The sequence below is a fragment of the Vulpes lagopus genome, chromosome 17 (genome assembly GCF_018345385.1).
Source record: "Vulpes lagopus strain Blue_001 chromosome 17, ASM1834538v1, whole genome shotgun sequence".
Lineage (NCBI taxonomy): Eukaryota > Metazoa > Chordata > Mammalia > Carnivora > Canidae > Vulpes > Vulpes lagopus.
Genome location: NC_054840.1, coordinates 23286847 through 23299730, shown reverse-complemented (window position 1 = coordinate 23299730; position 12884 = coordinate 23286847). Strand labels below are relative to the sequence as shown.

Below are 12884 nucleotides of genomic sequence, written 5' to 3'. Positions count from 1 at the left end.
GGATGACTCCTGTCTACCACTGAAGGGAGACTTGACTGCTCTTCTATTTCTCCACCATTGCCTAGGTGATCTTTCTTTCAGTTTCCTACAATGCCTACCAGGTAGTTCTGAGACAAAGAAATCTATTTAATGTTGTTCTCTAAACCTATGGGGACCACAGGGTTCTTCTTTTGTGTGATATCTATAAATAGTCCATGGTAGTTTTCTTTGATACATACTTTGGGGTCATCTAGCATCACTTAATTCCCTTTACTTTCTTTAACACAGAGATACATATGCACAAATTAAATTTAGAGTTAAAATGAAACAGAATAGAATGCAACTCAATATCCAAGCACTCAGAACAATTAGTGTTGGGAACTCAGAATCCAGGATCAAGACATCTGGTATACCAGGTGTCTGTTTTACCTGGTACCAATGATTCAGAGTGTGGCTTTGGCAATTTACATCACCTCCATATTGTCTTTACACTTTTCAACTCATTAGTGTTTAAGCTGGAATGTCCATGCACCTTAGTAAAACAGGAATTCATTCATTCATTCATTCATTCATTCATTCATTCATAAGTTACTGAGTAGCAACTGAGTGCCAGACAAGAATTGGGAATACAAAATGTTCTACTCTTGAAGGGCTCTTGGCCAAGTGGGAGAAAATGTATTGGGTGTAAAAAATGCTATAATTGAACCATAGGGACAGGGAGGCCTGAGTAACTGATTCCTACTGGACTAAGTATGGGAAGAAGGTGTCACAGATGTTTAAGAAGGTCTTGATGCATGAATGACAGGTAATTTGCTGGGTTAAGAAGGAAGAAGAGCAAAGATGTTCCAGGGACAGAGATGATCATATGTAGGGTTGGATGGTCACAGGATGCCGAAAGAAATTAATTTAGTAATAAATTCACTTGGCAATTTCTTTGAAAAATATATAAAAAAATTTCTACCTAAAGAGAATTACTGCCTAGAAATAGATTTATTTTATTTATTTATTTATTTATTTATTTATTTATTTATTTATTCATTTGACAGAACTATAAGAAGAAGGTCACTGAACTAGGCACAGGTTTGTTGCAACCACAGCATGAGGCCCTTCAGCTCTGCTCTTGGTAACAAAGCATTGTGCTTGTGTGCAGGGAACAATATATGCTCTCTGAGCAGGAAAAAAAGATGAAGAATGGGGAAATGGAAAAAGGAGAATGTGAAAGCAAAGCAAGAACAGCAAGGACGTCAATAGCAGCAGCTCCAATCTGGCCCTCTTGACTCAGCCTCCAGCATGTGATTTTATAAATGCAAATCTGCTCATGTCATCCTCATACCAAAAATCCTTCAGTGGCACCAATCACAACACCAAGTGCTGGCAAGAAGAGATGAAATGTGCATTCTTTCACACCTATGATGAAAGTGTAAATTGGGAAAAACTTTTCAGAAAGAAATTTGACAATGGGAGTCTACAATTTTCATACTGTTGATTCATTAATTCTTTTTTTGGTACCAATCACAAGAACTCATTGACAGGATCTAAGTTCACACAAACATGAATACTGTTGTATCATTTATAATGGTGACATCCCCCGCTCCTTCCCCATTTCCGTCTGTGCGAGAAGAGTTAGATAAAGTATATGGTATCTATGATGATAGACTTTTGTGCTGCCATTAAGATATTTACAAAATTTCAGAAACATTAAATATGTATATCATGTTAAGTGTGAAGGTGAGATATGCACTTATTTATACACAGCATGCTCTCAGCTCCATCAGAATATGCATAGGAGAAAAGGACAAATTCCCTTCAAATCTTAACAGTGGGGAGTTCTGGATAATTAGATTAAAGAACATTGTTATTTTCTACTTTATGCTTTTCTATATTTTTCCTATTTTTCTCTAAGTATGTATTAATGTTATAATTTAAAAGCCATTTAGAGAAAGCTATCAACTGACTGCTTTTCATACTTGTAAGCATGATGTGAACTTCCTGGCTTGATGCCCAAGGCTTGTCCCCATCTGGCAAGAGGCTTCCTCTGCAGTTTTGTTCCTTGACACCTGTAGGGCTAGGTACCTGCTCTAGACGTACACAATACCGTGTAGTTTTCTAGGTAAACTCTCTGGTTTTCCTCCTTTGTGCCTCTTTGTATGCTGTACCCTTGCTTGAAACGTCCATTTCTATTTTTACTTCTTCATCAAAACTTAACTCAAGTACCATCAACTTCAAGAAGCCTCCCTGCATTCACGTGCCTGCAGTCTGGTTTAGATCCTCCTCCTCAAACTTTTCCAGGTAGATGTGGTCAAAGAAAGAACAACCGGTTGATGTACTGGCAGTGGGCAAGAGATGGTTGTAATACTATAGCAGAGGGTCTACTTTGAACAGGCAGGGAGATGAAGGACTGGAGGAAGGGGAGAAGGCAGTGAGAGGTGTTATGAGTTCTAGGAGAAGGTGGGAGAAGGAGAGTTAGAAAGAGGTGTTATGAGCAGTGCTAGTACATACCAAGTTCCTACTGTGGCCTCAGTGCTAGGCAGCTGAAGAAGAGGGTGGCAATGAGCATTAGCATCAAGGCAAAGAGGCTAAGTCAATGGTTGCCATACTTTGCTGCATGTTAGGGTTGCCTGGAGAGTTTTTACAAATAACGATGCCCAGATTGCACCTATACCACTTAAATCAGAATGTGTGGGCCCAAGAGCTAGGGATCAGTGTTTGTTTTTAAAGATCCCCAGGGGACAGCCCTGGTGGCTCAGCTGTTTAGCGCCTGCCTTCGGCCCAGGGCGTGATCCTGGAGACCCGGGATCAGGTCCCATTTTGGGCTCCCTGCATGGGGCCTGCTTCTCCCTCTGCCTGTGTCTCTGTGCCTGTCTGTCTCTCATGAATAAATAAATAAAAACCTTTAAAAAAAAAAAAAAGATCCCCAGGGGATTCCAAAAGGTAGCACCATTTGGGAACCACTGGGCCGGGTCTTTGGGTAGATCATCCCTAGAGGCTAGTGTTTCTCAAGGTGTGGTCTTGTAGCAGCAGCATTAGTGTCACCCAGGAACTTATTAGAAACATGAATCCTCAGGCCCCACCCCAGACCTACTGAATCAGAAACGCCTGGGGTTAGGCCCAATGGTCTGTGTTCTGACAAGCCCTCTGGAAGATTCTGGGGCATGCTCAAGATTGAGAACCTGAGCCTTAAGCAATAAAACTGCCCAAAATATATGCAGGAGTTAGAGTGAAAAAGAATAGAAACAAGTTACTTCCTGACTACTTTGATCTGGAACTTTTTCTCTTGAAAATTACGAGTTAGGAATAATACTGACCTCACATACAGTTATGAGATCGAAATGGAAGAACTGCATGTGAACGTGTCTGGCACTAAAAGTCTCCTGGTTTCACTTTCCTTATCTGCCAGATTCAGCCTGACAACTCCCCATTCATTATCTGTTTATCTACCTTCTTAGAGCTGTGCACAAGTGTCCCCAAATCCTAGTATTCAGGCTAAAATTTTTTCAAAATCTTCAATGGTTCTCATAGTTTCACACCTCCACACAGAGGCCGTGAACTCAGGGGAGCTCTACCTTAAGTGAGCATCCGCTCAGTCTTTCTCCTTCCTCTTATCTCTTCCTTCCCTCTGCTTCTTTTCCTACTTCATTGATCTCAACAGTCTCATCTTGCTTTTATTTTCTTGGGCCTGCCCACTGTCAGCAGGAGGGGGTGGAGCATTCAAGTTAAGGGGCACATCTGATATGTCCACTCTCTTCTTCAGAACCTTCCATGGCTCTGGAGGCTCCTTAGCCAGGCATACGCGGTCATTTACTAGCTGGCCCTGTTCTCCTGCACAGGTGTCCCTCTGCTTGGAGAACTCCTGTTTACTCTCCTGGATTCCCCAGGCACTGTGCTTCTACCTTCTCCTGTGCTCAGATAATGGATCTCACCCAACGACAACTGTTTCTGGACATATCACTCTCCCAACTCCAGTGAGAGTTGAAAGTGCGGATGTTTTCCTGTTTTGTTTATCTTTGTAACCCTAGCAACTAGCCCAGCCTGTGGCACATAGAAGGTCTCCCAATAAATGTTTGTTGAATAAACTGAATAAGATACATGCTTTAGTGCCAAAGACTTTAACAGGTTTGACCCAAAAGAGGAAAAAGATAGTGAATAATAATAATAATAATAATAATAATAATAATACTAACTTGCCTAGATTGAACTAGGTAGCAGGCTTTCCATGACTTAACTTATTTAATCTGCATATAATAGGTAATGATGACCCAGTCTGGTTTTTACCTCTCTCTCTTGATGCATAATTTTTATGATCATTCTCATCTTGGCTTCTGGTTCACATTAATGAAAATTCAGTCATTTAAGATTCAAGGGAAGCTCAGGACATATGAGTGGCATGATTTGAGGCTCTTGCTTGCTATACCACGGGAGATCCTTAGCTTAAAAGGATGCCTTGCTACGCTCAACTCCATTCCTACCCATTTCCCTTTCAGTCATACTACAGATTTAGGTCTGAGAGTTGCAATGGGCCAGCCCAGGGAACCAATAAATCCTGAGTGGAGGTGCTGAAACCCTATGTGATGGCGCCCACAGAGTTTCTGAACCATCCCACCATATTGGCAAGGAAGCCTGCCTCCTACCTTCAGGCATCTGTGTAATAGAATAACACCTGTAGGCACTGTCCCTTTACCTGGGTTATAGCAGCACAGGTAAGCTGAGATATTAGGTGTCATTGCTTTGGGCTGGAGTCCTATCAGCTCAGTGGGTAACGCAGCTTAGCTAATGCTCATCTGGAAGCTCTTACTGGCAGGAGTATGTGTCTGACTAATTAAAAATGCAAAAAGGAATTTGTCCCTACTTGATAAATGGCCTCTGGTAGACAAGGAGTTGACAGAGAATGCTGAGAAACACTGCACAAGGTCTTGCTTTTGGGGCTAACAGCTTCAGCTTCATCTCTGTGTCCATAAGGGGCAGGTTACTTGTCCTTTCTGAGGCTGTTAGTTTGCTAAGCCTGCCATAAGAAAATCCCATGAGGCCAGGTGGCTTAAAACAACACAAATTTATTTTCTCACAGTTGTATTGGCTGGACAGCTCAGATCAAGGTGCTGGCAGGGCTGGTTTCCCCTGAGGCCTCTCTCCTTGGTCTGCAGATGGCCACCCTCTGGCCGCCTCTTCACACACTTTTCCTCTGAGCTTGCATATCCTGGGTATTTCTCCCTGAGCGTCCAAATCTCCTCTTCTTATAAAGACCAGTGAGATTAGATTAGGGTCCCCCCTAACTGCCTTCATTTCATTTTAATCACTGCTTTAAAGGCCCTATCTCTCGATACAGTCACATTCTGAGGTAGAGGATTAGGGCTGCAACATATGAATTTGGGGGGTGGCAAAACTCCCCCCAGGTCTCTGCCCATAATAGGCACAATAATGAAGCCTACTTCATGAGTTATTTTGAGGGCAAAAGACTTAAAGAATGTGAAGGTGCTCTATAAACAGCAATAAGAAATGTTCCTTATCATGGTGCTAGGGAGAAGCTGACACGCACTGGAGGGGGGCGGGGGAATCCTCTTGCTCTCCTCAGAAGGAAGGATACAAGCAGAGCTCACCTTCTTGGGGGGCCAGGTTCAGTCCCCACAGTCTAGAGAAGTGAGTGGTAGCTGGCAGGCCTCTCTCAGACTCGGCCTGCCAAAGCTGTGGCAGGTATCACCTTGGGCTCCTCTCCTGCCTCCAAATTTCCATGGAGATGGGCCACGTGCCCTTGGCGGCTCAGGCACCCAGAGCCCCACAAAGCCAGGCACTGATCAGACGGCCTCAGCTTCCCACTGGGTCTGGTCTGTGCGGATGAAAGACTGCTCTGGGCTGAAAAGCTTCAAAGCCAACTTAGAAGCCTGGCAGCCTGAAAATAGCCCAGGGGCGGGGAGATGGAGAACCCCACAAGGCTGTTTCTTGATTTTCTGGAGGGGAGGGGCTGTGGGGTTTCCTAGGGCACAAAGGGCTAAGGAAGGAAGGCTGTAACTGACAGACACATTCCCATCTGGCCTCTCCAAGCACCAGGCCTTTAGGGATCCCAACCACACTAGCCCTGAAAAATAGTCTAGGATCAATGCTTTTCCTAGAGATCCTTGCTCAGACACCGGATAGAGGCAGAGGGGCCTTTGCCAGCAAACCAAGCAGGCAGGAGGGCTCATTCCCCAGCATTCTGAAAACCCAACATGAAGAATGTGCCCCTGAGACAAACTGTGGGTACAGAGCATGGGTTCTGGACAGACTTACATCAATTACTACTGCTTGGCACCCACTAGTGTTATTACTTTGGGAGAAATCACTTTGCTTCCTTGGCTCTGTCATCTTCTTCTTCTTCTTCTTTTTTTTTTTTTAAGTGGGCTGCATGCCCAGCATGGAGCCCAATGCGGAGCTTGAATCTGTGACCCTGAGCTGAGATCAAGAGTCAGATGCCCAATGGACTGAGCCACCCAGGTGCCCCCTCCAAGTCTGTCTTTTATCTGGCAAACGTTGATTTAATAATTCACTGGCAGGGTTGTGCGTGGTGAAGTTTAGAAGTGAAGCAATCAGGAGCCCTGCACAGAGGCCACACAGAAAGCCCTCAAGAAACAGTGGCAATTATTGTGATTTTATGTTTCCTTAGAAAGGGGTGTCTTCAGAACATCTTGTCTTTGCTACATGGTAAGCCAGTGGCCCTCTGCAGATGGTCATTAATGTAACCCAGAGAAGGCAGTACAGGAGGGAAAAAAAAAGAAGGTGATGAGGAGATGGAAGGTAGGGAAGGCAGGGGTAGGAAAAGAGGGAGGGGGAAGGTAAGGGAAGAATGAAATGCTGAGAAGAAAAGCAGACATACCATGACAGCCAGAGATACTGTGACCTTGAGCTTTTGGGATGACTGCCCCTCCTGGCAAATGAAGCACCCCTATTTCTACTTCTTTACTCTAAAGCAAGGAGGAGGCTCAGCATTTTATTTAGAAATGAGTTTTTTTAGTTCCTTTCCTTTCCCTGCATTCGTGTGTGTGTGTGTGTGTGTGTGTGTGTGTGTGGTGTGTGAGTGTGTGAGAGAGAGAGAGAGAGAAAGAGAGAATCCCACAGTCATCCATTGTTTCTGGGCTGAGCAAGGAGTCGAGGAGGATCTGGAGATACTTCAGGCATAGTTTGCTGCCCGTGGTCTAGCTAGGCACCTCCTTTGAAGGCAGTTTCCTTTGTGCCCTGCTGTTGTCATACTTGCTTGCGGATTTCTTCTACTCCCAGGGGTCTGTAAAGCCCCATAAGAGTGGCTATTGAGTGAACTTTGCCTCTGGATAATTCAGAGGGAAACAGGTAGGATGGAGTAACAGCCCAGAGTCTCTGCTTTCTGAAGAGGAGAGGCCTTAGGGTTGGAGGCCAGGGGAATGTGTTGATCTAGCAGACAGGAGCTGGGAGTTTTGTCTCTGCTCTGGCTGTCTAGTTGTGTGACCTTGGGGAAGTCACTTTCTTCCTCCGGCCTCTGTTCTCCCTGATTTATGGTGGGGGCAATCTATGCTTCAAGTCTGTTTGAGCTGTTCCAACAAAAGTAGCATTCCATGTCTGGATCAAGAGATTGGCAGCAATCCTTACCATTCCTTAACACTTCTGACAGAACATTCTGTGCAACTCTACACTGAGGCAAGAGAAAGACCAAGCTCAGGCTCACAATGGCCATTGTTGTTGGTTCCTGAAAGCCTGCTGTGTGGTGGGGTGGGGAGGAAAGAGTGGGGCCTCCATCCTGTGTGGCTTTCTCTTCCTGGGTTGGGCAGGGCTCTGACAAAAGCTCTGTATTTTGTGGAAGGGGCGCGTCTAAGCCCCTCTATGCACAAGGGTGAAGTGCTTGAGAAGAGGAGAGGCAGTGTGCAGGGGAAGTTTCCAGGAAGAAATGATCTCCTGGAAATGGCTCTGAAGTGAGGGTCTGACACTATCATGTCTCTAAGGAAAACCAAGAATAAGAATGTCTCTATAGTCTGGAAGGCAGTGGAGGAACAGGGAATCTTGACTGGGTGTTCCCAATGAAGACATGAAGAGAATGACCATTACTGACCCTAGACTGTAGGCCAGGCCTAGAGCTTTACAAAGGTTATTGCTTTTAACCCTCATGGCAATTCTGTTAGATAGAAACTATTATCTCAACATAAAAAAAAAAAACCCTCTTGAAGCTCAGAGGGCTTGAGGATTTTGCCTAATGTCACCAAACTGCCATGTGGTATAGCTGGAATTCAAACCAAGGCTTGTTTGACTCCAAAAATAAGCTCTGAATAAAGAACTCAAGGCAGAGACAAAATACCTTGGACAGGGTGATAGGGTGTCTGATGGCAGGGAAGTGAGCATGGAGGGAGCGAGCCTCTTCTCGGCTCCTCTCAGGGAAGACTTCTTGGCTGCACAATCTTATTAAATGGAAGGCTTTCTCGGCTTGAATGTAAAATGCTATTGTTGGTATTTTGTTGGTATATTATCTGGCTTTATTTTGCTCATAGAGCTTGAGAAGCTTCAGTTCCAGGTACGGTGTATATAATAAAATAAATCAATTAGTGGTGAGATTTTCCAGTTCAACTCAAACCTGATTCTCAGGCATGACACATATAATAAGGTACATTGCAGACATCTACACCCACCAAGCTAATCACAGCTCAGAGAGATGTGCACACCACCCACCTGCCCCAGAAATGCAAAAGTAGAGAGTTGTGATCAGGAGGGACTTTTTCTGGTTGTTGGGTCAGGATTGGCCAGGGAGGGAGAGTTGGGGGAGGGTTTTGTGGTGGATATGGAGAGAATGCCATGTTTGGAATACTAGGACTTGGCTCTAGTCCCAGATCCACCAATTACTGTGGCCTTGGACAGGTCAATTAACCTCCCTGGGCCTCATTTTTCTAATTATAAAGTGTTTCTCAAGGGTGCTGTAGGGGATTAAAGTGAGATGATGAGTATAAAATATTTCGAGCATCTAGTGCTAAATTCAAGTAGATGCTTAACAAGTATTGGACGGATCGGCCTAAAAATGGGAAGAGGTGGGTGCTGGCAGTGCACTGGAGGTGGAAAAGACCCAGGCTCCAGTATGAGGCGTCCATTCTGCAAGCATGGGGAATGGTTTGGTGTGGAGGCAGACAGGAGGGTGGGAATGTGTGGGAAGAAGCTGGGATGCTGTTGGGTGGTTTGTGGGGAGGGAGGAACCACCTACATGCCAGCATCCCCTTCACCTGTCCCTCTGTTCCTTTTTCATTCTTCCTTTGGGCCACTGAGTCTCAGTCCCGGGCCCTACTGCTCTCAGCCTGCATTCTGCATTAGCCTCTGAACTGGTCCTCCTGCTGCCAGTCCCCCTCTCTGTCCTCTACCCTCCATGGACACTACTCTCCCATCTTATTGCTCTGAGCTTAAATACCTTCACCTCTTCTCTTCCAATTATTCGAGGATTGTGGACAAATTCCACGGCACATTACTCAAGGGTCTCTATCTTTCTAGCCTTCCCTTTTGCTACCTCTGCATGCTAATGTTCTAGCCCCCATTTCGCTTCTCTCACTCAGTGTCTTGTCAAGTCCTTGCAGCTTCATGTGTCAGCATATGCACATTCCATCTGGCTCATTCATTCATTCTTACATCAAATATTTCCTGATCACCTCCTGGGCCCAGGGCATAGAGTACTGGCAGCTGGGGTCAAGTTCCTAAGGAAAACCTTCCTTAATCTGCTCCACCCCCCGCCACTCCTATGATATTCTGTTTCTACCATCCCATGGTGCTCGCCTATCATATCAGTGGTAACAGGAATGTTCTCCATATATTTCATACAGGTAGACTGTGAGCTCCTGGAGGTCTGGATACCTCACACTTGCTTGCATCCTCCACAGCACGTGGAGCACTACAGTACTTGAAGGCAGATCTGATTCATGCTGTATCGTGTACTGTCTGTGTTCTTGGGCCACTTAACCCTATTAACCTCAGTGTCCTTGGCCATAAAGTGTATTAAACACAAAAGGTTTCCGACTTACGATCTTTTGACTTTACAGTGATGCGAAAGCAATATACTCAGTAGAAACCACACTTCACATTTTGAATTTTGATCTTTTTCCAGGCCAGTGATATGCGGTACCATACTGTCTCTGATGCCAGGCAGGGGCAGCAAACCACAGCTCCTAGTCAGCCACACAATCACAGGGTAAATGACGGATATGCTGACAACCATTCTGTACCCAGTTTCAGCACAGGATTCATTTATTGGTTGAGATATTTAGCATTTTATAAAAAAGGCTTTGTGTTAGATGATTTTGCCCAACTGTGGGTAATGGAAAGTAGGCTGTGCTAAACTACGATGTTCCGTAGGTTAGAGGTCGTATATATACACTTCCAACTTTCAGTATTTTCAATTTACAATGGGGTTACTGGGATGTAACCCCATTTAAGTCAAGGAAGATCTATAATTAAATATGCAACAGGCTTGGTCCATAAGTCAGTGCTCAGTAAAAAGCAGCCCAATACATATTAATTGATTAAGAACATGAAATACTTCTTACCCAAATTAGGATCAGATGAAGAACAACGTTCAGGCTGTATGGAGCGTGTGGCCAGCGTGGAGTTTTGCTGTGTGCTGGATCTTAGCAGACACCTGGTATCAAATGGCTAAGAAGCTGCTACAGAGAAACAGGGACTGGTGTGTGGGCCAAGGTGAGGTAAGCAGAAGAGGGAAAAATCTAAGGTGTCTAGGCCTGCCAAAGAGCTAGTCTCGAAGTTTCTTCTGCATGTGAAGAATGAAGGGTTCATTGGCTCTGTGGTTCTATTTTGTGCAGCAAACCTCCTAAGGCAGGAATTAAGTTGAAGTTTAACTCCAGCTTGAACCTGTGTGAGCAAGTCTCCCCCCTGTCAATGCTGAGCAGCCTCCAGAGGTACAATTCCCAGGTCTCAGTTGCGGATGAGATGGGGAAGAGGAGGAGTCACAGCTAGAGTCAGAGCCCTCTTGATTCAGAAGTCAGCTGAGGAAGGATGAGGGACTGCTGCTCTCAAATTTCCAGTGAATTTAGTTGGGTTGGGGACAGCCAGAAATGAGGAGGCTGGGGCCACTAGTCTGCTGTGTGTGCAGAAAGAATTCTATGTTGAAATAGTAGGACTTGGGATCTATCCCATATCCACTAATTCGTGTGACCATGGGAAGGTCCATGAATTTCCCTGGGTCTCATTTTTCTAATCTATAAAGTTTCTTCTTTGAATTCTTAGGGGGAGCAGCCAGGCTTACTGGGGCCATGCTTCTCAAACCTCAATACACATATGATCACCAGGGCATCTTGTAGAAATGCAGATTCAGCTTCATCAGGTCTGCCCCAGGACCTGAACATCTGCATTTCTGACACTGTCAGTGATGCTCTTGCTGCTGGCTGTGGACCACATGAGGTGCTAGAGCAGAGCTGGGCAAACCATGGCTCGACAGCCAAATCCAGCCTGCTGGTTGTTTGTGTAAGTAAAGTTGTGTTGCAACACTGTCATGCCCCTTCATTTGTGTGTTGTCTATGGCTGTTTTCACCTTAAGTGGACAGAGCTAGGAAGTTGCATAACAGACCGTATAGCTCACAAAACCCAACTATTTTAATGGTTCCTATGTGACTCTTTACGGGAAAAGTTTGCCAATGCCTGCTCTAGTGTATCGAGAACTGGCCCATGTGAGCCAAAAGACCTGCACTTCAGTCTGGGTTTGGCCAAGGCCAAGCCACTTCACCTTGCTGGTTCTTACTTGCCTTATCTAGAGGACACAATGAATTTCTAAGAGACTTGTGTGATTCTGGGATTTCAGTGCTACATAGGAAACATCATAGTTTCTATAGAAACAGACTTCTGAGAACCAGGTTGTGTGGCCTTCATTTGGAAGCTGCAAAAAGCATACCTGGCCTACCCTGCAGATCCTGCAGGCAGCTCTGATAGGTGCCCTGAGAACCACACCTGATGTAGGGTCAGCTGGGAACAGACAGGGGTTTGGAGAAGGGAAGAGTGAGAATCGGGAGGCGGACCTTCTGGCCTCCGGTACAGGCTGATGCTGGCACAGGGCGCTGGGACATTGCGCCCTAGCACCACACCCACAAATTCCACTTTGCTGAGAGATCAACTCAAGCACAGTTCCCTATCTCACCTCTCCAGATGCCCCTCAATGTTTTAGGTCAACCAATGTTAATAACCCCTTTTAAGGTCTCAGACATTGTGCCAGGCACAAGAATAAAGAAAGAAGTATGACATCTGGAGCTAAGGAGCTCCCCAGTTGGATGGGAGACACCACGTAAGGAAATAAAGCCAGCTGTGAAGGGGAATGCATGACTCTGGGTCTCTAGCTTGGGCTGCAGGTGATGCTATTAACCAAGCAAGGACAGGGGCAGTGGGCTTTAGGAGAGGGGGAGGGTGTGTAAAAAAGAAGATAATGCCTCATTTGGGGCACACTGCTTCCAAGGTGGGTGCCCAAAGGACTGAACGACAATGTGGTGATTTCCTGTGAAAAGCAATGCAGTCTCTTTGTAGGCCTGCAGTGGGTTAAGAGGAATGACATGCATGTTGCCATGGTTACTCCCCAGCACTGAGGGGAGTCCCAGTGCACACCCAAGTACCCCCAGGCTCCCTAGGGATCACTTGCCTTGCTCTACCTCAGTCTCCCAGGAGAGACCCTGGCTCGAGAGACTTCTATGGAATGCACACTTGTTAGGAACATTTCTACTTTCTTTCAACCCCAATGAGCAGTAAGTGGCTGACTACTGTTCATTATGACTATCTTTCTGGTCAGCTCCCCATCGAATGGGAAAATTGGGAACCTGCAACTAAGTACAGCTCCTAAACCCAAAAGACCACTTTCTGTTATGGTTTCATGCCAGTAAAAAGAAAGCCCTGAGAAGCAAGGAATTCACAAGCTCACAATTATTTTGTTGGCTCATCTGAGCTCCAGC

At 45.4% G+C, this 12884-nt stretch overlaps 1 protein-coding gene across 10 annotated transcripts in view; it reads right to left on the bottom strand.

Annotated features, from left to right (window-relative positions):
* The window catches only part of DGKG (diacylglycerol kinase gamma), a 206759-nt gene that overhangs the window by 29318 nt on the left and 164557 nt on the right, over positions 1-12884 (bottom strand). The window contains exon 23 of one of the 10 annotated variants that reach the window (XM_041731894.1): positions 1210-1386. The exons of the other annotated variants lie outside the window; for them this stretch is intronic. Coding sequence (XP_041587828.1) covers positions 1307-1386 — 80 coding nt within the window. The 3' untranslated portion in view covers positions 1210-1306. Of the gene's footprint in view, positions 1-1209; positions 1387-12884 lie in introns of those variants that run through there. 10 annotated transcript variants of the gene reach the window in all.